Source organism: Moschus berezovskii, chromosome 18, assembly GCF_049115385.1.
Source record: "Moschus berezovskii isolate FMDL1 chromosome 18, NW_MosBer_1.0, whole genome shotgun sequence".
NCBI classification, from domain to species: Eukaryota; Metazoa; Chordata; class Mammalia; order Artiodactyla; family Moschidae; genus Moschus; species Moschus berezovskii.
This window is the reverse complement of record NC_142477.1, coordinates 30,350,074-30,377,076: the sequence shown is the minus strand read 5'-3', so window position 1 is coordinate 30,377,076 and position 27,003 is coordinate 30,350,074. Positions and strand designations below refer to the sequence as shown.

General features: G+C 35.4%; 1 protein-coding gene across 2 annotated transcripts in view; it reads left to right on the top strand.

Annotated features, from left to right (window-relative positions):
• CDH9 (cadherin 9) overlaps positions 1-27,003 on the top strand; it is an 85,745-nt gene that overhangs the window by 22,931 nt on the left and 35,811 nt on the right. For both annotated transcript variants that reach the window (XM_055421735.2, XM_088845563.1), the window contains exon 2: positions 26,218-26,512. In XM_055421735.2, the coding sequence (XP_055277710.1) occupies positions 26,218-26,512 (295 nt within the window). The remainder of the gene's footprint in view (positions 1-26,217; positions 26,513-27,003) is intronic.

Here is a 27,003-nt window from a genome sequence, read left to right as displayed (position 1 = left end):
ATTTTTTTCTTATTTAATTTTCTCTTTTTTTTTTACTTCAAAGTGTTATAAATGGGATTATCTGGAAGACACACAGGAGGGGAAGAGTGAAAGCAACAGAATATAGGCATCTTTGATAAAAATGTTCAGTTAAATGGAGAGGACTTTGCATTTTCGGAAGACATTAAAAGGGGTCAGTGAAGTTTTATCTAAAATTTCAAAAGATCAGAAGATACCAGCTGATACCCAATTTAAAACTGGAACTATATGTTTGAAAATGTATGTCACCTAAAGAACAAATGAATAAACTTTAAAGTTTCAAGATCATATAAATTTTCTTCTCTTAAAATTTCCCGACCCAGGAATTGAACCAGGGTCTTCTGCATTGCAGGGATATCTTTACCAACTGAGCTATCAGGGAAGCCCCCAGCACCGCGGGACACAATGGCCATGAAATGGTGTCACATGGTCAGATATGTGGCTATGAAGGGACCCTGCTGACTGGAAGTTGGTCCTTGCCAGCTGCCTCTACAAAGATTACATCATGACCATTGCAAGCTGCTGACCTTCAACACCCCCTGAAAGAAGTTCAGGGTGAAAATCAGGAATGAGGCACTCTGCTCTGAAAAAAACAAACAAACAAACAAACAAAAAAAACTGGCAGAACAGGCCTTCAGATAGTTAGATCTTTTCAGATAAAGGTTTTATGAGTTCCAATTCTTGCATCTTCTCATACCTAGAAAAACACTGAAGTCATTAATGGTGAAATCTGCTTTGGCTATTAAAAAAAAAATTTTTTTTTTTTTTTTTTTTTTTACAATTAAAAGTCAAAATAGAGTAGCTATGGTTCAGACATCCTGGGAAATAACTATTTCCCAGATATCATGAAAAATGATATTATGGGTGTGATTTCAGATTAGACGCTGTGACCTAATGTAGAACTTAATGCTCCTGTAATGCATTTTTGCTTCTGTACTTTGCTTGCTGCTCGTAAAACCAAAGTTACTCCATTTTAAGATAAGGTTGTTTTTAAGTAAAGATTCCTAAAATTACTTTTGAAAAAATAAAAAAAGAGAAAATAAAAAAAAATCACTAGTCATTAAAATCATGCTACCTTTTAGTTTCAGTCTATTTCCGAATTGAACTACTAATACTCTACAGAAACTTTTACTTTTTTGAAGTAATTGGTTGTCTTTATTCTGACAAAAATGCATCAATATCATTCTCAACGTAAAGCCTCACATAACAATATTATCAATTGGAAAGTCTAATGTGATGTCTAAACTTTTTAATTGTTTTATAATGACATATGGAAGGTAAACTCTGTGTCCATGAATGAATTATCTTGATTTTATCCTCTGTTTAACTAATAACTTTACTGAGTATAGAATTTATTTTCAAGATAACTTCAACTTGAACATGAGCAGCATCAATCACTCCTTTATCTTTTAGTGTCCAAACTTGTTGATGAGAACATACCTGCATACCTGAGCAGGCGATCTCCTCACTGGAAGCATTTAGAATACCTTTTCTTTAAGGAGTGGTATAAAATTTAATGATAACAGAGGAGAAAGAAAATCTAAAATAATAGGATCTTAATTCTTATTTTTCATCACTTTATCACTTTTAAAACATTTTGGAAATATTGTGAATATAAAAACCAATCATTTTGAAGTATATAATTCAGCGGAATTTATTTCATCTTCAGTGTGCAACCATAACTCCTATTTAGTTTCAAAATGATTATGTTACCCTTCATATAAACCTTATATTCACAAAGCATTCACTACCTAGTCCCACACCTCCAGCCCTGTCAACTACTAACCTGTTCTGGATATCTCATATAAATGGAATCTATACAATGTCATTTTTATTTCTGGCTCCTTTAATTTGGAATAATATTTCTGAGGTTCAACCACACTGTAGACGAGATCAGTTCTTAATTTCTTTTTATAATTGAGTGATATTCCATTATTTGAATATATCCCATCTTGTTTATCCATTCATCTAGTAATAAATCTGGTTCTACTTTTTTCTATTGTAAATAGTGCTGCTATGAACATTTAGGTACAAGTATTTGTTTCAATACGTGTTTTCAGTTTGGGAGGATATTCCATTAGGAGTGAAAATTCTGGGCATATGGTAATTATATTTTTAACTTATGGATGTTATAAACACCTTTTCATATTTTGTTGGTATTTTATACATCATCTTTATTTTAAAAAGTTATTCAAGTCTTTTACCCAATTTTTAACTGCATCATCTTTTGGTATTAAGTTACAAGAATTCTTTACATAGTCTGAATATTGGACACCTCTCAAATATATGTTTTGAAAAATATAAGCTCCTATTATGTAGTTTATTTTTTTTACTTTTCTGATAGTGTCTTTTGATGCACAATGGCTTTTGTCTGTTTATTTTTATTTACCTATGACATTCAATTTATCTAAGTCTTCCTTTGTTGCTTGTAAGGGTGTCATGTATAAGAATCCACAACCAAATCCAAGGTAATGGAGATTTACTTCTATGTTTTCTTCTAAGAGTTTTATATTTTTAGCTCTTAAACTCAAGCCATTGATCTATCTTGAGTTAATTTTTGGCACCATGCTATTTGGCCCATACTTTTGTCCAGTCACTCCTATCAATATTTTTTCATAGGTTCTGATGAAATAGATAACTTATGGATTTCTAATTGTCCTACTTTCATAGTAAAATATTTTACTAGGGTGTATATAAGTTCTGAATATAATAAACATACAATTTAGATTTTTAAAAAGTAAACTTGTTTCCACTGTACTGATACATTGTCTCCTGCGTACAGTTTTCTTTCTAATCTTTATTTGCTTACTTTTAAGTCACCAGTTTTCTTCAAACCTATCATTAACATTTTTGTCTGTTCACATCCATGTATATTATTACAGGCACTATTCCTGAATTTGTAGGTGATCTTTCCCTCTGTGCGTATGAAAGATCTCTACAGAATAACAGGCTTTATCTCAGGAGGCACTTGTGGGAATCATAAGGGCAAACAAGGAGATCATTGTTTCCTTAAATAAACAAGGGAGCCTAGTATAAGGTATAGTTCTGATTTTTTTAGAAAGCCTTGATTAAATCTGTTTCATTCTAAAGGTAAACTGCCTTTTTCCCCCATGTTGGTTAGGGAAGAAGGGTAACAAAAATCAACCAATCAATGATACCATTGCCTAAAATATTATTTAAGTTCTTTAATATTCACCCTTTTCATTTTCACTTTTCTGTTAATTTCAGGGTTTAGTGTATATATACATGAAACAAAAATTAAGAAAGCTTCTCCATTCCTCACTAGAGTATTCTTTTTGAATTTCTGAGCGTTGGGTCTCTCTCTCTCTCTCTTTTTTTTTTTTTTACAGAATCATGTGAGTAAATCCCACTTATTTGCTCTGCTCTAGGACTTGGCTAGAATTAACTAATGCATTCATCTTTGTCTCAATATTACTCTAAATTCATTAACTTGAGTATTTTTTTTCATATTTCATTTGGCTTGTGAGAAAGAATGGGAAACTAAATTTGTTTCTGTAATCTATTTTTTTAAACTCAATGTCTCAATGACTTTGAAATGTGAACAGAAAATTAGTCTCTCAGTCATCTCCTGTTTGCCATCCCATGGACTACCCATTCCTGCCAGCCTCTCTGTCCATGGAATTCTCCAGGCAAGAATACTGGAGTGGGTTGCCATTTCCTTCTCCAGGTGGTCTAACCCAGGGATCGAGCCCAGGTCTCCTGCATTTAAGGCAGATTCTTTACCAACTGAATCTCTAGGGAAGCCAAATGACTTTGAGATAATCTTTAAATAGAATTTACATGTAAAATAATGTATTTTGTTTAAAATATAAGAGGTGTCAGAGTGTATAAATTAATTTGAAGTAGAGAAAGCGTAAATTTGTATAGCATGAAATCTGCAGCATGCCTATATCTGTGCATTATATTTGGTACCAAAGAAAAAATATCTTTAAGTAATTTCAAATATTTATGGGAATATCAATTTGACAACAAAAATAAGTTGACTTTTTTATTCCCAACAGGTTTTTTCAAATAGCAACAGACTCACAGACATAGAGAACAGGCTTGTAGTTGCCAATGGGGAGGCAGGTGGAAGAGGGAAGGACTGGGAGTTTGGGATTAGCAGATGCAAACAGGATGGAGAAACGAGGTCCTATTGTATAACACAGGGACTCTATTTAATATCCTGTGATAAAACATAATAAAAATGTATAAAATATATTGAAAAAAGATCTATATGTATGTAACCGATTCACTTGCAGTACCACAGAGATGGGCACAACATTATAAATATTTCAATAAAAACTTATTTAAAAATTTACAAGAACCATTTCTCATTTATATTATATGTAAAAGTTTCCCATTAACACTATATAAAATGTTTTCAGTATCATTCTTTCAGCAAACCTGATTACAAATTTCAAAGAGAAGTTTACTCCTTTTAAAATTTTATATGTGATATTAAAATCCACTAAATATATGTAAAAGTTATATTAAAATTCAATTAAATAAAAGGATATTTTTGAAGGACAAATTAATGAAATTTAAGAATCAGATGTACAGAAATTACTCAATTTATCCCACTATAGTATTCTAAGGACATATTAAAACTATACATTAAGAATAAAAAGTTAATTAAATGGTCTTCAGATAAATTAAAAAAAGGACATGGAAGGACAACTTCATTGAATTATGCCTATGATTATGTCTAATATTCATTGAACATTAACCATGGTCTAGGAACTATTCTAAGTTTTTCCTGCATTTTAATGAATTTATTTCTCAATTCTAAAAGCAACTGCTGGTATTACGATGATTTCATGGAGATGCAGATGTTAAGTCATTTACTAAGGTCACACAATACCAATTTGCAGACCTAGGATTTGGGTCCAGTCTGTCTGCCTCTCATAAACATATTTTTAACCACTACACTCTACTGATGCTTAGTGTAGGTTAGTGTATGATATATCAATAGTATATTTACTAACAGAGTAGGATATAATATAGTTCAGATCAGTTCAGTCACTCAGTCGTGTCTGACTCTTTGCGACCCCATGAATCTGAGCAGGCCAGGACTCCCTGTCCATCACTAACTCCCGGAGTTCACCCAAACTCATATGCATGGAGTTCGGTGCTGCAATCCAGCCATCTCATCCTCTGTCGTCCTCTTCTCCTCCTGCCCCCAATCCCTCCCAGCATCAGAGTCTTTTCCAATGAGTCAACTCTTCGCATGAGGTAGCCAAAATATTGGAGTTTTAGCATCAGTCCTTCCAAAGGTGGCCAAAATATTGGAGTTTTAGCTTTAGCATCAGTCCTTCCAATGAACACCCAGGACTGATCTCCTTTAGGATGTACTGGTTGGATCTCCTTGCAGTCCAAGGGACTCTCAAGAGTCTTCTCCAACACCACAGTTCAAAAGCATCAATTCTTTGGCACTCAGCTTTCTTCACAGTCCAACTCTCACATCCATCCATGACCACAGGAAAAACCATAGCCTTGACTAAACAGACCTTTGTTGGCAAAGTAAGATCTCTGCTTTTTAATATGCTGTCTAGGTTGGTCATAACTTTCCTTCGAAGGAGTAAGCGTCTTTTAATTTCATGGCTGCAATCACTATCTGCAGTGATTTTGGAGCCCAAATAACTAAAGTCTGACACTGTTTCCACTGTTTCCCCAACTATTTCCCATGAAGTGATGGGAACAGATGCCATGATTTTAGTTTTCTGAATGTTGAGCTTTAAGCCAACTTTTTCACTCCTCTTTCACTTTCATCAAGAGGCTTTTTAGTTCTTCTTCACTTTCTGCCATAAGGGTGCTGTCATCTGCATATCTGAAGTTATTGATATTTCTCCCGGCAATCTTAATTCCAGCTTGTTCTTCCAGCGCAGATTTTCTCATGATGTACTCTTCATATAAAGTTAAATAAGTAGTGTGACAATATACAGCCTTGACATAGTCCTTTTCCTATTTGGAACCAGTCTGCTCATCCATGTCCAGTTCTAACTGTTGCTTCCTGACCTGCATACAGGTTTCTCAAGAGGCAGGTCAGGTGGTCTGGTATTCCCATCTCTTGAAGAATGTTCCACAGTTTATTGTGATCCACACATTCAAAGGCTTTGGCATAGTCAATAAAGCAGAAATAAATGTTTTTCTGGAACTTTCTTGCTTTTTCTATATAGTAGATATATACTATAATATGCATATATAATACAGTAGAATAGTTAGTGTAATAAACTGTACATGAAAATATATGATAAGCAGAATGATGGTCCCAAATATGCCTATATTCTTATACCAAGAATCTTTGATTTTTGTACAGTATATGGCAAAAGAAAATTTGAATCCTTCTGATAGTCAGAGGGAGAGGAAAGGACAAAGACAGAGATGCAACCACAAAAGAAAGTTCAGAGAGACACCATCTGAAAATAATTTGACTTGCCATTGCTAGTTTTGAAGATGAAGGAAAAGCTTGTAAGCCAAGGAATCAAGCAAGCAAAAGAAATTTATAAACTCAAGAAAATGTATTCTCCTTTATATCTTCCAGGAAGGAATACAGCCTTGATGGATTCTTGATTTTAACCTTGTTAGACCTTTTAGACTTTTGACTAAGAGAACTGTAAGAATTGGAAGAAAATTAAGTTGTGTTACTTCAGGTCATTAAGACTTTGGTAAATGGTTATAGCAACAACAGAATAGAATAGTTGAATGATAGACTACTGATGTTTGGTTTTAGTTTACATTGATTGTTTACATACATGCTAAGTCCCTTCAGTTGTGTCCAACTCTGAGACCCTATGAACTGTAGCAAACTAGGCACCTCTGTCCATGGGGTTCTCCAGGAAAGGATAGTGGAGTGGGTTGCCATTTCCTATTCCAGGGGATTGTCCCAAGCCAGGGATGAAACTCACATCTCTTGTGTCTCCTGAATTGACAGATTCTTTACCACTAGCACCACATGGGAAGCCATAACAACTGTTTAACAGTTTGTTATGGTAATGTTCTAACAGCCCATTGCAATTTGTTATTTAATTTGAAGTTTATAATGATATACATAATACATCAGCATTTGATTTTATGAGCCTTTGCTTAAGTTATTATAATTTAATAATTATCATTCATTATTCTTTATAACAGTATAATTATCTACCTTCACCTCAGGAGGTGAGTTTTTAAGATCCAAAGTGTGGTGATTTAATTTTCCAAGAATGGTAAAAATTAGGTAGTTACCAAAAAGACAAAAGCTCTAAACTTCTCAGCTCTAAATTTCTCTAAATCTAGTTAGGGTGAGAATTAATGTTCAAAATTGTTAATTAATCAGAAAAGAAGGAAGTCATGAAAACTGTTGTTAATTGAAATTTACACACTTGTAAGAGGAGTGAGCAATGATGAAGAGTCAATAAATTGTGGCTTAAATAACATTCTGCAGTAAAATGTTAGCATGACCTTGGACACAGTAATTCATCTGTCACTCTAAATTGAAGGGGTTGTACTCAATTATATTGAGATCCATGGTGAATAAAGAAAGACAGTATGGTTACAGTGAGCAAGGAGGAAAACAATGCCTGGATAAATCTGGAGAGATAGAAAGAGGCAAGGCCACGTGGGTTCTTGAAGGCCATGGTAACATTTTGCCTTTATTTGTGTGTGTGTGTGTGTGTAATTTAGCACAATCAAAGATGAAAAGACATGAATGTGCTTTCAGTTCAGTTCAGTTCAGTTCAGTCGCTCAGTTGTGTCCGACTCTCCGCGACCCCATGAATCACAGCACGCCAGGCCTCCCTGTCCATCACCAACTCCCGGAGTACACTCAAACTCATGTCCACAGAGTCGGTGATGCCATCCAGCCATCTCATTCTCCGTCGTCCCCTTCTCCTCCCGCCCCCAACCTTTCCCAGCATCAGAGTCTTTTCCAGTGAGTCAACTCGTCTCATGAGGTGGCCAAAGTATTGGAGTTTCAGCTTTAGCATCAGTCCCTCCAATGAACATCCAGGATTGATCTCCTTTAGAATGGACTGGTTGGATCTCCTTGCAGTATAAGGGACTCTCAAGAGTCTTCTCCAACACCACCAAGTGATTTTCACAAAACTGCTTCTATTTTGAAAAGAATTGTCGTTGTGTAGAACATGGGTTCTAAAGGAGAAAGAGATTCAAAAAGACTGATTAGGGGCTCACTGAAATACTACAGATGATCAACAGCAGTGGTCAGAATCAAGATGTTAACATTAAAAAAAAAACAAACAAGTCACCATAGGTCTAAGACAGACTGAATGAAGGGGAAGAAAAGTAGAGAGGCAATGCCCTTGTGAGGATCTGCTGCACTATTGGCCACAATGGAGTCTACTGGAAAAGGCAAGGTGAGGGGATGAGGAGGGATAACTCAGAGAGAAACAGACAATTCCTATGGGGCCATATAAAGCTTTAAATGGCCTATTTGTCACACTGATTGGTATGAAAGGCAGTCATTTCAGTGCTAGGTTTGAAAAGATAGTGGAAAAATTGGCATGGAGATATCACATGTGATACCATTCGCATAAATTGGTATGTAAAGACATTCAAATAAGTAAACTACTTAGGGAGAAAATATAAATAGAAGACAGGGATATGGACACTTCTATTATAATGACAAATTCTTTCAGGTAGTATCCATGGCAATGTCTAGGAGAGAATGCTTTATGAGTACACTTGCAGTGCACTGGTGCCTAAGTTTTCTTTTAAAATATTTTTGAAGTATAATAGAGAAAAAAATTTAATAGAATGATAGTCAAATTTTTCAATTCAATCTGTAATAATAGAATTAAAATTATATAATGCCTGTATATGTCAAATTACTGTCTCATTAGGTTTTCTAAGGAAGAATGTTCGATATATTACTGAGTATGAACTTTAATGTTTTTCAATAAAAATGAGGAAATGTGTAGCAGAATTATAAAAGCTCCTATAAACACTGAGGTTACACTGAAGTTAATGTGAAAAATCTACTGCAGGCAGTGTGTTTTATTCTGATACTGCATAGAATATCAATTATATACCACACTTCCTAATTACATAATTTATTTTAGATTATTATTTTGAAAACTGCCTTACTGTTCAACTTTGATTATTCTTCCCTTAAACTGTTCATTGGAATGGACACATTTAGGGTTAATTCCCTGAACATTAGTCTTAAGGGGAATTCTTTTCTTTTTTTTTTAATTGAACCTATGCATTGAAGATGAAAGTTTTGTAAGCACATTTGAATCAATAAAAATGGACTCTGTGAGAATAGCCTTGGGATGTCACTGATTAAGAAATGACAAATGATTGTCTTCTCTTTCTAAGATAGGGAATTGTCAGATCAGAGATATTGCCCAACAGTAAGTAAACTTTACTGATGGTTTTAAGGACACCATACAATCTATGCTAAAATACAGAAATTCCAAGATCCCTAAAGGATGCATCTCAAGCCCACTTCTCAAGAATAGGTCAAGGTAAAAAGGACAGTCACTTGCTTTATAAAACATGGTGCAATTAGGTTATGAAGCATTTCCATTTTATACTTATATAGCTTACATGATATTTTCCAGAGAGTATGTTTCATTATTCATAGATTCTTTAATACCAAAGGCAACCCTAAACCAGGTTTAATCTAGTAAAGCATTTTAAAGATAAGTATTCTCCTCCTATTAAACCCCATTAGTTTGTTTTTAGCATATCTATTCTTAGCACGTTTGCAATGAGATTAGATCATGTTCTTTCATCCTAAGGAGTGTCTCTTCATTAAACAGAACATTTTATAGGTGAACTATTTGTTAGTCATCTTCTGTCCTCCGTCATTATCTCCATACTGTATGTTTTATAGACACATTTTCATTTTCTGTCTTACATTTTGTGTTATATTTTTACAAAGATTAATCTTACTAACTTGATGACAATGAATGAGATTTTTTAACTTATAAATAGAACTTTTCTTTGCAAAACTTGTTAAACATCATATGTCTTCAGAGTTGTTTTAACATTTCTTGTCAGTGCAATTACTCTTATCCTCCAGTGACCACAATCATTTGAGCTTTTTTATACATGCTGAGGTAAGCCTTTATTTAATGTTTAATTTTCATAAGGTCAACTTTACTTCCTTTTCTGGACAAAGTTTTCACAGGTCTTTGTTAAGTGGTGGCTTCAATTAAGATCAAAAAAATCTTTTCTCATTCTGAAGAATTATCACTTATACGTCTGGTTTTAATTTAATTCTATAAATCTATTTTTGAAGCATTTATTCTTTGTATAGCTTTGTCATAAAGATTAATGTAGTAATTTCCCCATGTACCATACTGTTTGACTGATGAGATGGTAACTGAAGAACATTATGGTGTGAATTCTGGTACACTTGGTTTGTGAACTTAACAGTACCCCAACAATAATAGGAAAGTGTTCTGGACACTAGTGTCCAGGTGTCAGTGTTTACATAGTTTATGTGTATATATCCAATAGGGATGGCACAGTTTTGCTCCTCTGATTATTCAAACCCAATGAATTGAATCTTGCAATTATTTTAGTTGTGATATTCAGGCTATTAGAAAACATTGGTAAAGACCATACTTCTTTCTAATGAACCACTATTCCCTAAAGTTTAGTATAGCATTCATACAATTGAACTTCCTTTGCTTGGTTCTCTAAGCACACAGTCACTGACCTTTAAACCCATCAGGGATTGTATCTGATCCCCTATGCTTGTAATGAGTAAGCCCTCTGCCACCACTGTTGGCAGCTTTGCTAAAGTTATTATTAAATTAATCCATATAATTAGAGCTTTGTTTTCTCTTAAGGCCAATTTCCAGTCATTCCTAGTCTCATGGAAAATAGCTTTTCTATAGCTTTTATTTGTGTTAAAAAAGACTTTTTCATCATCCTGATAACATTCTAGGGACGTATTTCAATCCCACTGAGACTCTCCAAACAAGATCCCCAACATACCCACATAATATTTGAAACAGTGGGGCTGGTGCTTATTAAGTCACCACATATGTTGCTACCAGGAATGAATGAGCAGTTCAGTCTTTCTTCTGTGGGGATAACAAGTTCTGAGGTTTCTCCCCTTACTGTCTTTGCTCATTATTAGACAAGATGGGAATAACTAAGAGTATTACTCCCCTGTGCTGAGATGCTCATGTGGATACTGAATACTTGCATCACTCTTTAGTGTTATAGTCCTTTAATGGCAAACCTTTTCATTTATTATGTTTTCTGCTTCTACTTATAACTTTCTTTCCACCTAAGAATGATTTTTTAAGCTTAGTAGATTTCCTTATGGACCTATTAGTTCAGTTCAGTTCAGGTGCACAGACGTGTCCAACTCTTTGTGACCCCATGAACCACAGCACGCTGGGCCTCCCTGTCCATCGCCAACTCCCAGAGTACACCAAAACCCATGTCGATTGAGTCGGTGATGCCATCCAACCATCTCATCCTCTGTCGACCCCTTCTCCTACTGCCCTCAATCTTTCCCAACATCAGGGTCTTTTCCAATGAGTCAGCTCCTCGCATTAGGTGCCCAAAGTATTGGAGTTTCAACTTCAAAATCAGTCCTTCTAATGAACACACAGGACTGATCTCCTTTAGAATGGACTGGTTGGATCTCCTTGCAGTCCAAGGGACTCTTAGAAGTCTTCTTCAACAATACAGTTCAAAAGCATCAATTCTTCTGTGCTCAGTTTATTTTATAGTCCAACTCTCACATCCATACATGACCACTGGAAAAACCATAGCCTTGACTAGACAGACCTTTGTTGGCAAAGTAAGGTCTCTGCTTTTTAATATGCTGTCTAGATTGGTCATAACTTTCCTTCCAAGGAGTAAGTGTCTTTTAATTTCATGGCTGCAATCACTATCTGCAGTGATTTTGGAGCCCCCAAAAATAAAGTCAGCCACTCTTTCCCCATCTATTTCCCATGAAGTGATGGGACTGAATGCCAAAATCTTAGTTTTCTGAATGTTGAGCTTTAAGCCAACTTTTTCACTCTCCTCTTTCACTTTCATCAAGAGGCTTTTTAGTTTTTCTTCACTTTCTGCCATAAGGGTGGTGCCATCTGCATATCTGAGGTTATTGATATTTCTCCCAGCAATCTTGATTCCAGATTGTGCTTCATCCAGCCCAGCGTTTTTCATGAGGTACTCTGCATATAAGTTAAATAAGCAGGGTGATAATATACAATCTTGACGTACTCCTTTTCCTATTTGGAACCAGTCTGCTCGTCCATGTCCAGTTCTAACTGTTGCTTATAGTTAATACTATAATAATATAGGGAATACCAGACCACCTGACCTGCATATAGGTTTCTCAAGAGGCAGGTCAGGTGGTCTGGTATTCCCATCTCTTTCAGAATTTTCCACAGTTTAATGTGATCCACACAGTCAAAGGCTTTGGCATAGTCAAAAGAGCAGAAATAGATGTTTTTCTGGAACTCTCTTGCATTTTTGATGATACAGCAGATGTTGGCAATTTGATCTCTGGTTCCTTTGCCTTTTCTAAAACCAACTTGAACATCTGGAAGTTCACGGTTCATGTATTGCTGAAGCTTGGCTTGGAGAATTTTAAGCATGACTTTACTAGCATGTGAGATGAGTGCAACTGTGCTGTAGTTTGAGCATTCTTTGGCATTGCCTTTCTTTAGGATTGGAATGAAAATTGACCTTTTCCAGTCTTGTGGCCACTGCTGAGTTTTCCAAATTTGCTGGAAATTGAGTGCAATTGAGTGCAATTGAGTGTAGCACTTCCACAGCATCATCTTTCAGGATTTGAAATAGCTCAACTGGAATTCCATCACCTCCACTAGCTTTGTTCGTAGTGATGCGTCCTTAGGCCCCCTTGACTTCACATTCCAGGATGTCTGGCTCTAGGTGAGTGACCACACCATCGTGATTATCTGTGTTGTGAAGATCTTTTTTTGTACAGTTATTCTGTGTATTCTTCCCACCTCTTCTGAATATCTTTTGCTTCTGTTAGGTTCCTACCATTTCTGTCTTTTATTGAACCCATCTTTGCATAAAATGTTCATTTGGTATCACTAATTTTCTTGAAGATCTCTAGTCTTTCCCCTTGTATTGCTTTCCTTGACTTCTTTGCATTGATCGCTGAGGAAGGCTTTCTTATCTCTCCTTGCTATTCTTTGGAACTCTGCATACAAATGGGTATATCTTTCCTTTTCTCCATTGCTTTTTGCTTCCCTTCTTTTCATAGCTATTTGTAAGGCCTCCTCAGACAGCCATTTTGCTTTTTTGCATTTCTTTTTCTTGGGGATGGTCTTGATTCCTGTCTCCTGTACAGTGTCATGAACCTCCATCCATAGTTTATCAGGCACACTGTCTATCAGATCTAGTCCCTTAAATCTATTTCTCACTTCCACTGTGTAATCATAAGGGATTTGATTTAGGTCATACCTGAATGGCCTTTCTTCAATTTCAGTCTGAATTTGGCAACAAGGAGTTCATGATCTGAGCCACAGTCAGCACCCAGTCTTGTTTTTGCTGACTGTATAGCGCTTTTCCATCTTTGGCTGCAAAGAATATAATCAATCTGATTTTGGAGTCAACCATCTGGTGATGTCCATGTGTACAGTCTTCTCTTGTATTGTTGGAAGAGGGTGTTTGCTATGACCAGTGCTTTCTCTTGGCAGAACTCAGCCTTTGCTTTGCTTCATTCTGTATTGCAAAGCAGAATGCCTGTTACTCCAGGTGTTTCTTGACTTCCTACTTTTGCATTCCAGTCCCCCATCTTTTTTTGGGTGTTAGTTCTAGAAGGTCTTGTAGGTCTTCACAGAACTTCAGCTTCTGCAGCATTACTGGTCGGGGCATAGACTTGGATTACCATGATATTGAACGGTTTGCCTTGGAAACGAACAGAGATCATTCTGTCATTTTTGAGATTGCATCCAAGTACTGCATTTTGGAGAGTGGACTATGATGGCTACTCCATTTCTTCTAAGGGATTCCTGCCCACAGTAGTAGATATAATGGTCATCTGACTTAAATTCACCCATTCCAGTCCATCTTAGTTAGCTGATACCTAGAATGTCGATGTTCACTCTTGTCATCTCCTATTTGACCACTTCCAATCTTCCTGATTCATTGACCTAACATTCCAGGTTCCTATGCAATATTGCTCTTTACAGCATCGAACTTGCTTCTATCACTGTTCCATCCACAACTGGGTGTTGTTTTTGTTATGGACCTATAGAGCTGGTAATAAAAGCCATCTTATTAACACTTGGCTACTCCCATCCCTGTCTCTAGGCAGGTGAGGGATTTGAAAAGTAGAGAATATAGGCCAAGCCCTGCTACTTGGTAGTAGAACTGCATTCATAGGTAGTCATAATTGTTGGTCCTTTAATGGACCAGAACCTGGTGGTTCGGAGTCAACCGATGAGAAAGTAAAGGAGCGAGAAAGAGGCTGATATTCCTTGGTTTACGCAGAAAGCCAATAAAGCCCCTGTCACGGGGCTTGCCCTGTTCACGAAGGCCTCAGGCGCCCTCTCGATGGGGTGAAGGCACAGAGCGCCTTCTCGAGAGGGTCTTAGAACCCTAGGCAGGAAAGTGAACACAGAGAGCCTCTACGCTCCAGGCATTAGCCTGAAAAAGAGAGAGGGAGAGAGAGAGAGAGAGAAAAAGAAAGACACGGGGACCAAAGCTCTGATGGAGCAAAGGCGTTTTATTCAACATTGTGCAGTTATTTATATGTCTTACAAGATAGCTACTTTCAACAGAGATAATATCAAAACTTACAGGTTATCAAGGAAACATGAGGTCATCCATATCAAAGAGAGAGAGTTGTAAATAGTCACTTTTACTATATAGCTCATAAAAAGGAATAGGGTACTTATCACCATATAGAAAAACTAATTAAGGAAATGCCTGGATTCCTCAGCCCCCGGAGAGGCTTGCCTCTCCTCTTGATTCCTGAATATTCAGGAATTAATAAGGAACAGAGAATTCCTGATAGATTCAAAACAGCACAGAGGAAGCCTCCTGTTAAGCTTCCTGACACATATTTGTGCCATAAGAGTTTATATTATGACTGATCCCAAAATACCTTTAGAAATATGTGCAGTAAATTCAATAACATTAAAATAAGATCTTCGGCATTCTTTAGACGTTCAACATTTTAAAATGGGTCTGGTATCACTGGAGAAGGAGAAATGGAAGAAAAAATTTTCTTAGATCGAAAGATGGAGTGTTTTATAATCTCAAGTCCCTACTCTTCAATTCCTACCTCTAGATTCTACAAACAATTTCAGTGAGGATCTTGCATTACTTCTTCTCATACTCAAAGTTAAGACAAGTTCATTTGAATGATTAAGACGAACCATAGTCTTTTTAGCCACCTGTTTTTAATAATGTTACTATTGTCTATTGATTAGAGAAAATCTCTGCATGTTATAAGTATTTTGATAGATTCATAAAATATCTCCCTGACTCTTTCAGTATAATAATAACAGCGTAAAAATTGTGTAGCTTGAAGAGAAGAAATACACCCATGTAGGCCACATTGATGGAAAATGGCTGTTCTAATGCTTGTATTCTCTGATGTATGTCTGTTACATGATTAGAAAAACTGAAATAATAGCTGGTGTCAGGCCTGCATAACTCATATTTGTAACCCTTAGGGCTACCAGTAGAGGTTGTGTGGTATGAGCTATGAGTCTTCATTCTTGGAAACTTCAGCCACAGCCATGTTCAATCACTTCCGTTTTGGTTGATATTGGATGAAGTTCTGGACATATGAGACATTTTGTAGGGAACTACGGGAATTTGTAATCTCTCAACCTATCACGGATTAACTGAGTCCTGACATGCCCTTTCATTTCATAAATCCAAATAACTAGCTCTATAAATCTAACTGGGCTTCCGTGGTGGCTCAGTTGGTAAAGAATTCACCTGCAATGTGGGAAACCTAAGTTCGATCCCTGGGTTGAGAAGATCCCCTGGAGGAGGGCATGGCAACCCCCTCCAGTATTCTTGCCCAGAAAATCCCCATGGACAGAGAAGCCTGGTGTGCTGCACTCCATGGAACCACAAAGGGTTAGACATGACTGAAGGACTAAGCACAGCACATAAATCTACATAGCGCACTGCCCTAGCATTCCATTGCCTTCTTGAGCTTTTGTTTTCCATCAGTTTTGTTTAAAGAACACCATTTTATAGTGATTTTAAGTCACAATTTACATACAATGAAAAGAATACTGTTAGACATGAGAAGAACAACTATCTATTCTTAACAACTTGGTGATGTCATATATGTTTACAAGCACTCTCACACAGAAACTCTCACACAGAAACACACACACACACATACATTTGTGACCACTTCTCAGAACAAAGTATAGCGTTCTTATCATTTCTGAAAGTTCCACTTTGATCTTTCCAATCAACCTATTGATACTTTGATTTATTATCACCATAAATAAGTTTTGCCTATTTTTGAACTTTACATAAATGCATTCATACAGGATGTTCATTTGTACGTTTCATTTGCATATTTGACATTTTTTAGTCACTGTACTATATATTTGCAATTCATACATGTTTCTGAATGCATCAACATCTTGTAGTTAAATGCTGAGTGCTGTTCAATTTTATGGACATACATAATTTTTTTTATCAATTCTTCTATTAATGATCAGATTATTTTGAATAAAACATCTTTGAACAATTTCAAAATAAATATGAACAATACAATATAAAAATTTTAAGCAAATGTTTAAGTACACATGATCATACACAGGTACATATCAAGGAGTGCATATACTGTCTTTGGATAAGCATGTAATTAACCTTATTAGAAGCTGCAAAATCAGTTTATCAGACTGATAAAATAAGTTACCCTTCAATATGGATAATGTTTTTCATAGCCTCTCTTTGTCAATTTAGCTTTCAAATTCAGTCATTCTGGAATATTTTAGTATTAAGTGTTCAAGATTGAAGCATTTTGATAAAGAATAACATTTTTGAGAATAATTGACTGTTCAAGCAACTACTTTTATGAAATGCCTGTTCTTTTATCCATTTTGCATTGGTTGGATTCTTTGTCTTTTTGTTTATTGACTTCTAGTATTTAATTTTATAGAGATGAGATCTTTCCTAATATATGTAATTCTGCAAATAGTTTATTCCAGTCTATAACTTGATTTTTATTTTCTTTACATTGATTTCTTTATGACTTTGTATTTGTTGTTTTGTTTTTAATTAAAATAATTTATTTTTAAAGTAGTTTTGTGCTTACTGAAAATGGATCAAAAAGAAGAGTTCCCCTCTCCATTCACTCCATATAGCTTACCCTGTTATTAACATCATGCAATAGTGTCACACATTTGTTAAAATTGATGTAACAAATATTGTAACATTGTATATAACTAAAGCTCATAGTTTAGTTAACTCTTTGTACCATACAGTTCTATGGGTTTTGACAGGTGGAAAATGTCTTGGATCCACCATTACTGTGTCATGCAGAGTGTGTGTTGTGCTTGCTAAGTCGCTGCAGTCGTGTCTGACTCTTTGTGACACCATGGACTGTAGCCTGCCAGGTTCCTCTGTCTATAGGATTCTCCTGGCAAGAATACTGGAGTGGGTTGCCATGCCCTCCTCCAGGGGATCTTCCTGACCCAGAAATGAACCCACATCTCTTATGTCTCCTGATTGGCAGGCAGGTTCTTTACCACTAGAGCCACCTGGGAAGCCCCTTGACATACAAAGTAGTGGAATTTGAAAATCTTACATGCTTCCACAATTCATCCCTTACTTCCCCGAGACCCTGGCACCTCTGATATATTTTAATTTCGAAAATTTTGCCTTTTTACAGAATAAAATGTATTTAAATCATACAGTGTTTAATTTATTCAGACTAGCTCCTTTCACTGAGTAATATGAATTTAAACTTCCTTTATCTCTTTTTACAAAATATTATAATTTATTTGTCCAGAGTTGAGAGAAAATGCGATGTAGAAAATATTCAATATAACCAGAGAAGGCAGAAAAAGATTTAACATATAAGAAAAGAATCCAAAAACCAGGGACATGAATAAAAATAATTGCAAATATGGTATATATTAAACTATAACAATAAAACTTCTAAGTTCGAATGACTTAAATATACCACTGATAGAGACTGGTTAATAAATACAAAACATCACTAGATGCTGTCTAAAATGAACTCACTTTAAATATAAGTATACAGAAAGGTTAAAGTGAAGAGGTACAGATATCAAACTTTGAACTATCTATATCAATTTCAATCAAAGCAAATATCAGATTACAATTCTTATCAGGAATAAATAGGAACAATACTTAACAATAAAAAAGGTCAGTTCTCCAAGAAAACAAAACAGTAGTTAATGTGTATGCACTTAACCATATAACATCAAAATACATTGTCTTTTGATGACTTAATTTTAGCTTCTACTAAATCAAAATTATTGTTTTATTTTCTTTATTGGGTAGTGCCTATTGGTTCTTTAAAAGAAGTACTTGCCTACCTTGTGTCATAAAGCCATGATTTCTTTTTCCAACATGCTTTTATTTTTGTTCCATTTATCACATTTGTGTCTGTGTTGTTGTTCAGTGCACAGTCATGTCCGACTCTGTGACGCTGTGGAGTGCAGCAAGCCAGACTACCCTGTCTCACCATCTTCTGGAGACTGCTCAAACTAATGCCCATTGAGTTGGTGATGCCATCCAACCATCTCATCCTCTGTCATCCCTTCTCCTTCTGCCTTCAATCTTTCCCAGCATCAGGGTCTTTTCTAATGAGTCAATTCTTCTCATCAGGTGGCCAAAGTATTGGAGCTTCAGCTTCAGCATCAGTGCCTCCAATGAATATTCAGGATTGATTTCCTTTAGGATTTACTGGTTTGATCTCCTTGTTGTCCAAGGAACACTCAAGAATCTTCTCCGACACCACAGTTCAACACCACATCAATTCTTTGGTGCTCAGCCTTCTTTATGCTCCAACTCTCATATTGATACATGACTACTGGGAAAATGATAGCCTTGAGTAGATGGAACTAGACTTGACTTGACTAGAACTGTACAAAAAAGATCTTCACGTCCCAGATAATCACAATGGTATGATAACTCACTTAGAGTCAGACATCCTGGAATGCGAAGTCAAGTGGGTCTTAGGAAGCATCACAATGAACAAAGCTAATGGAGGTGATGGAATTCCAGTTGAGCTATTTCAAATCCTAGAAGATGATGCTGTGCATATGCCAGTATATTTGGCATCAGTATGCCAGCATATTTGGAACACTCAGCCATGACCACGGGGCTGGAAAATGTCAGTTTTCATTCCAATCCCAAAGAAAGGTAATGCCAAAGAATGCTCAAACTATCACACAATTGCACTCATCTCACACGCTAGCAAAGTAAAGCTCAAAATTCTCCAAGTCAGGCTTCAACAGTATGTGAACAGTATACTTCCAGATGTTCAAGCTGGATTTACAAAAGGCAGAGGAACCAGAGGTCAAATTGCCAATATCTGTTGGATCATCCAAAAATCAAGAAAGTTCCAGAAAAACATCTACTTCTGCTTTATTGACTATGCCAAAGCCTTTGACTGTGTGGATCACAACAAACTGGAAAATTCTGAAAGAGATGGGAATACTGGACCACCTGACCTGCCTCTTGAGAAATCTGGATGCAGGTCAGGAAGCCACAGTTACAACTGGACATAGAAAAACAGACCTGTTCCAAATAGGGAAATGATTATGCCAAGGCTGTATACTGTCACCCTACTTATTTAACTTAATGCAGAGTACATCATGAGAAATGCTGAGCTGGATGAAGTACAAGCTGGAATCAAGATTGCTGGGAGAAAGATCAATAACCTCAGATATGCAGATGACATCATGCTTGTGTCAGAAAGTGAAGAACTAAAGAGCCTCTTGATGAAAGTGAAAGAGGAGAGTGAAAAAGTTGGCTTAAAACTCATCATTCAGAAAACAGAGATCATGGCATCTGGTCCCATCACTTCATGGAAAATAGATGAGGAAACAGTGGAAACAGTGGCTGACTTTATTTTTTTGGGCTTCAAAATCACTGCAGATGGTGACTGCAGCCATGAAATGAAAAGACACTTTCTCATTGGAAGAAAAGTTATGAACAACCTAAACAATATATTAAAAAGCAGAGACATTACTTTGCCAACAAAGGTCCATCTTATCAAAGCTATGGTTTTTCCAGTAGTCATGTATGGATGTGAGAGGTGGACTATAGGAAAGCTGAGCAACAAAGAATTGATGCTTTTGAACTGTGATGTTGGAGAAGAACCTTGAGAATTTTTCGGACAGCAAGGAGTTCCAACCAGTCAATCCTAAAGGACATCAGTTCTGACTATTCACTGGAAGATCTGATGCTGGAGCTGAAACTCCAATACTTTGGCCACCTAATGCAAAGAACTGACTCACTTGAAAAGACCCTGATGCTAGGAAAGATTGAAGGCGGGAGGAGAAGGGGATGTCATAGAATGAGATGGTTACATGGCATCACCGGCCTAAAGGACATGATCTTGTGTAAACTCCGGGAGTTGGTGATGGACAGGGAAGCCTGGCACGCTGCAGTTCATGGGGTCGCAAAGATTCAGACATGACAAATCAACCAGAACTGACTGAACTGAACTGAAGCCTAGCATGGAATATTTTGAACATTACCTTGCTAGCACGTGAAATGAGAGCAATTGTGCAGTAGTTTGATTATCTTTAGCGTTCCTCTTCTTTGGGATTGAAATGAAAACTGATCTTCTCCAGTCCTGTGGACACTGCTGAGTTTTCCACGTTTGTTGGCATATTGAGCATAGCACTTTAACAGCATCGACTTTCAAAATTTGTAATGTCTCAGATGGAATTCCATTGCCTCCAGTAGCTTTCTAGTGTTGCTTCCTAAGGCCCACATGACTTTGCACTCTAAGATTTCTGGCTTTAGGTGAGTAATCATACCATTGTGGTTATCTGGGTCATTAATATCTTTTTTGTATAGTTCTTTTATGTCTTTAATCTTAAATTAATTATTATGGATGATGTGATCTATGGATGAAGTTTCTTATTTTTTAAAAAATATGGATAACCAAGTTGCTACAGCAGGATGTATTGAGAATACACTCACAGTGAAATTGCATTGACACCTTTTTCTAAACTCAAATGACTATATCTGTGAGTTTACCTCCACATTTTCTATAGATCTTATTAGTCTTTCTAATGCCTCACTGGCTTCATTATCACAGTTACATAGGAAATCTTTCAATATAGTAATGTAAGTTCTCTTTGCTTTTGTTTTCAAAATTGTCTAGGCTACTCTATGTTTTTTGCATTCTCATGTTTATTTTAAATTTAGTTGTCAATTTGTTATTTAAAATACTTATTGGAATTTTGAAACGGATAGTATTGAGTCTGTATATGGTATTTACAACTCTTTTTGGCCCCATAAACTGTAGCCTGCCAGGCTCCTCTGTCCATGGAATTTTCCAGACAAGAATACTTTTGCAGGGTGCCATTTCCTACTCCAGGAGAAATTCCCAAGCGAGGGACTGAACCCTAGTCTCTCATGTCTCCTGCATTCTTTACCACTAGCACCACCTTGCAAGCCCACATTATACAGAGAAGGGGGAGGAAACATATCATACAGGTTATACATAAACAGGCTGTGTATCTATGTATCTATCTCATAGATACATTCACAATTATGTCAAACCAAATATTTAAATTGATTTATAAAATTAATTTTCAGTTTAAAAATTTAGCCTCTTTTGCATGTGCATGTTTAATTTTTTCAAATTTTTGAAAGTAAAAAATATTGTATCAGAGCAAAACTAAAATTGATACTGTTGGAAAACAATAGCATTTGAGACATTTATCCATAATTTATTTTGCTTTTGGTGTATTTATTCAAGTCTAGAAGAGGCAAGAAGGGTATGATGAGGAGGTGAAGACTACTAGGTTTGTTGATGTCTGGAGAAAATAATTGCATTTGGTACTCATTTCTTAAGGCATTTTATGTTGGCTTTGCTTTATAATAGATAATATTTTTAAGATTCCTATTTTGTCATGATCCTAAAAATGCTAATTTTGAAGTTTATTTTTGTCAGTTATTTATATTTAAGCTGTGGTAGAATAAATTTTTCTATTGATTTCTACCCATTCTAAATATATAATTCAAAATTAATAATGTATATGAAGAAAAATTTAGTATTTTAAGATAGTGACATTTGTTTCTGTTATATTTCACCAGAGAATAACTTTTGAAAACTTTCATTGCTAAAATGAAATTGTGAATTAAAGCCATTAAAATGTGTTTGATTTTGTGTAAAATAATTCTTTTAAAGTGGAATTTTAAATTAACAGAATAAGGAATATTATGAAATATTGGAACAGGGTTTGGAACAGGCAGGAATAGAATAATAAAATTATTTCAATGATGTATTACATCATTTAATGTAATGCTTTCAATATATGAATGACTAAAATAATATTATTGTTTTATTGCAAATATTTATTTTGTAACTAAAATTTAATATTTTCACACAAAATACTTATAGTGTAAGTTTTGTAGTTCCATGAATATTTTAATTTCCCTTTGGTCATCACCCTTAGTCCAAACAGCATGATATTAAAATACAGAATTTTCCTTGAAAATTGAAATTAGTATCATTTAGAAAAAGAAAAGTATAGTTTCCTTTTTTTTAACTATAAATTTATTTATTTTAATTGGAGGCTAATTACTTTAAAATATTTTATTGGTTTTGCCATACATTGACATGAATTCACCCCCGGTTGTACATGTGTTCTGCATCCTGAACCCTCCTCCCTCCTCCCTCCCCATCCCATCCCTCTGGGTCATCCCAGCGCACCAGCCCTGAGCATCCTGTATCATGCATCGAACCTGGACTGGCGATTCGTTTCACATATGATAATGTACATGTTTCAATGCCATTCTCCCAAATCATCCCACCCTCGCCCTCCCCCATTGAGTCCAAAAGATTATCCTATACATCTGTGTCTCTTTTGCTGGCTCACATACAGGGTTATCATTACCATCTTTCTAAATTCCATATATATATGCCTTAGTATACTGTATTGGTGTTTTTCTTTCTGGCTTACTTCAGTCTGTATAATAGCTTCCAGTTTCATCCACCTCATTAGAACTGATTCAAATGTATTCTTTTTAATGGCTGAGTAATACTCAATTGTGTATATGTACCACAGCTTTCCTATCCGTTCATCTGCTGATGGACATCTAGGTTTTATCCTACATGAATGTTTTTCTAAACTTCAAAATATTTTGAATGAGTAGCAAATCTTTGAAGAATAAATTGTTTCCATAAGTGATTGAATCTAAGATGTAGATTCATACATAATTCAGTGTGATAGATATAGGTTCATTTTCCTACACATTTTAATAACCACAACAGAATGTTAAACATTTATTAAATCCAAAAAATAAAGGTATAACACAATATTTATTGTTGTATTATTCTAATTATGTTAAATGTATGGAAAATAGTGGAAAGAATTTAGAAAAATCAAAATTAATTTTCATTTGTATATACATATGTAAATTTTCTACTGAGATTTTATACTATAAACCTGTTCCTGCTTTTTATTTTGGCTACTTATTAATAATTTTCATAATATAAACATGGGATGGGGTCCCTGACATAGTGCACAATATTTACACTGCTGTATTTATTTATTTATTTTATTTATTTATTTTTTTTGTAGTTAATTTTTTTTTATTGGAGTCAAATTATTTTACAATATTATATTGGTTGGTTTTGCCATACATTGATATGAATTTGCCCCTACACTGCTGTATTTAATATTCCACAATTTTCAGTAAATTGTAGCATTATCCCTTGATTACCTTTGTTTTAGCCTAAGAATATATTTGACAATATTGATAATTGATCAATATCTCAAATTTGTTTTTTTTGCTGTGTGTAAATGTGTATTGGGCTTCCCTGGTGGCTCAGACAGTAAGGAATCTACCTCCAATGCAGGAGACCCGGGTTCGATCCCTGGGTTGGGACAATCCCCTAGAGGAGGGCATGGCAACCCACTCTAGTTTCTTGCCTGGAGACTCCCCATGGACAGAAGAATGGTGGGCTACAATCCATGGGGTTGTAAAGAGTTGGACACGACTGAGCGACTAAGCACAAAGTGTCTTAACTGTCTAGACTAGACTCTTTAGGATAGAGAGTTAAGGAAAGCATCTCAAAGAATAAAAATTGTAAATGAAATTTGATAAACATTTAATTAGGGAAAAATGAAGAGAAGAGGAAGGGTGTTAAAGGGTGAGAGAAACATCTGCAAGCATCAGGTATAAAGCTGGAACAAGCCTTCTGAGAAATGAAGAAAACAAAACCAGGCAAAACAAAGCAATTGATATATATAGAGTGTATAGCAAAGTGGATTAAGGTGACAGAAGCACATCTGGAGATGAGAACAAGATTATGATTAATGCATAAATAAGGCTATGGAGTCCAAGCAAATAAAATAACAATAAAAGTAAAGATTATTAAAAAAGAATATTATCCCCTTTTAATAGAGGTGCCTTAGACTAAATACACACACACATATACACACACAAAATTTGCCTAGTATGACAGAAATTTGCGTTAGATTTTAGGTTCATATTAATTAAATTACATCTAAGATTTTAGATTCATATTTCTTATGTACTGTACCTGGTTGGAGATTTTTTTTGCTACAAAGTAGTATGACTACATTTGTGATGTAGAAAAATCAGCTTCTTTAGTACAGAAAATTGTTTGGAGTAGAACAAGAAGGAAGTAGTCATCAATCCGAAGACTGCTGCATTGGTCCAGATAAGACCAGTGCAGGATGGTAGCCATAGAGATGGAGACAGATGAATAGGCGGGGAGATATTTCAGGGAAGAAAAGTCTGCATATATTTATTTTAATATTGGGCTTAAAAGTACTGAAGGAGTAAAGTATGAATCCCAAGTCTGTAATTTTTGCTACCATAAAAAATAGATTCAAGTGCTCAAACAGTTCAAAGATGGAATAAGATACCGAAGATAGGTGGAATCAGAATGTACTGGGAATTGCAAACTAAATGATGGAGGACAATGGAGCAGGGGATAAGCTGGAAATGACTCAAGGTACAGAATAGTGTTAGGTTTGCAAAACCATTGTTTCCCTTGTGGCTCAGATGGTAAAGAATCCACCTGTAATGAAGGAGACCTGGGTCTGATCCCTGGGTCCAGAAGACCCTCTGGAGAAGGGAATGGCTACCCATTCCAGTATCCTTGCCTGGAGAATTCCATGGACAGAAGAGCCTGACAGGCTTTGGGGTTGTAGTCCTTGGGCTCTCAGAGTCGGACCCGACTGAGAGACTAACACTTTCACTTTTGCAAAACCATTAGGAATTTTTCCAACTGAAAGTTTCTGTAAATATTGATACGTGATACATGTGTCTGTTATAAACACTTTATTTAAAACCACCTATACGGAGAAGTTTACTTTTAAGATGGGAATGAATAGAATGAAGATACGTAAGATTATTTAAATGGCCAATGGAAAAGCTCTGTGAGTTTTATATCCCTTGAAATTTCAAATGTCCATAAAATTTGTCAATTTCCAAAAAAATGAGAACATTCTGGTAGAAAGAGTACTCTTCTAAAGTCATATAGAGAAAAATCTGTGAGATTAAGATTAATATTCTATCTCTGGTCGGTCTCTGATGACAGAGCCTGTGTACCTGCAAGCAATATTATACTGAAGAAGTAAAATCATTTAAAATCATGGCATATAGCCTAAACTTATCATAAGGTTTGAAATTCCTCACATTATCTCTTTGAGTTCAGTGATTTTAAGTGTAATCAAGAGTATATTAATATTTTACACTTAAGATCTAGACGAATAGATTCTTTTCTTGTTAATGTGCCAGACATTTAAAAATTGGTAGTATTCTATTCAAAAATATTGTGTGAGCACTGTGTTTTGAAAATATATTTTACTTTATTACAAATTAATATATGTGTTTTTGAGAATGATAAAATTAAAATGTTTAATCTCTCCACAGTGAAAATTAAGATAATCACCTCAATCATTGTTTTAGTGATGTGATGTTATGTGGAGATAAATTGATATTTGCCAAAATTATTTTTTCTGTAGTAATAATGCATATATTTATAGACTCTTCCTTTCTACTTCCCTGAAGCTTCACACTGACCAAGATAAAGGAGACGGAAATTTAAAATACATATTAACAGGAGATGGGGCTGGCAGTCTGTTCGTCATAGATGAAAACACGGGAGATATTCATGCAGCAAAGAAACTAGACAGAGAAGAAAAGTCCCTTTACGTTCTTCGTGCCAAGGCTATAGACAGAAAGACTGGGCGGCAGGTGGAGCCTGAATCTGAATTTATAATTAAAATTCATGATATCAATGACAATGAACCAAAATTCACAAAAGACTTGTATACTGCCAGTGTTCCTGAAATGTCTGGAGTCGGTAGGTATATGCTAATTCATGTAAATTAAGTTTTTTATTTTATTTTTTGCTAAGGTAGTTATTATGGACATACAGTTATGAGATGTGATCTCTTTCAAGATAAGAACTATAACTGAAACTACTAATTAGTGTTAGCTAACTCACTTCTAATGATTTTCATTGTGTTTCTTAACATTTCCTGCTATTTTGTAACTGATATTTAAGATGATTACTGAGAACAATTATTCCACTGAATTTCAACCAAGTCTTTACCTCTACTCAATTGCCATTCAAATGGCACTCATATTCAATGTATTTTTTGCCTGAAATGAAAAGAATAGTGTCAGCAGTTTTAGAAAGTTTTGCTTGCATTATTTTGCATAATAACAACAAATGCTTGCATTTGACAAATTTCTTTTGATAGTCTCATTTGATCATTGAAACAACTTCATGTGATAGGCATAAGAAATAGAACTTTAAATCCCCATTCTGTTAATTAGGAACCCTGGATT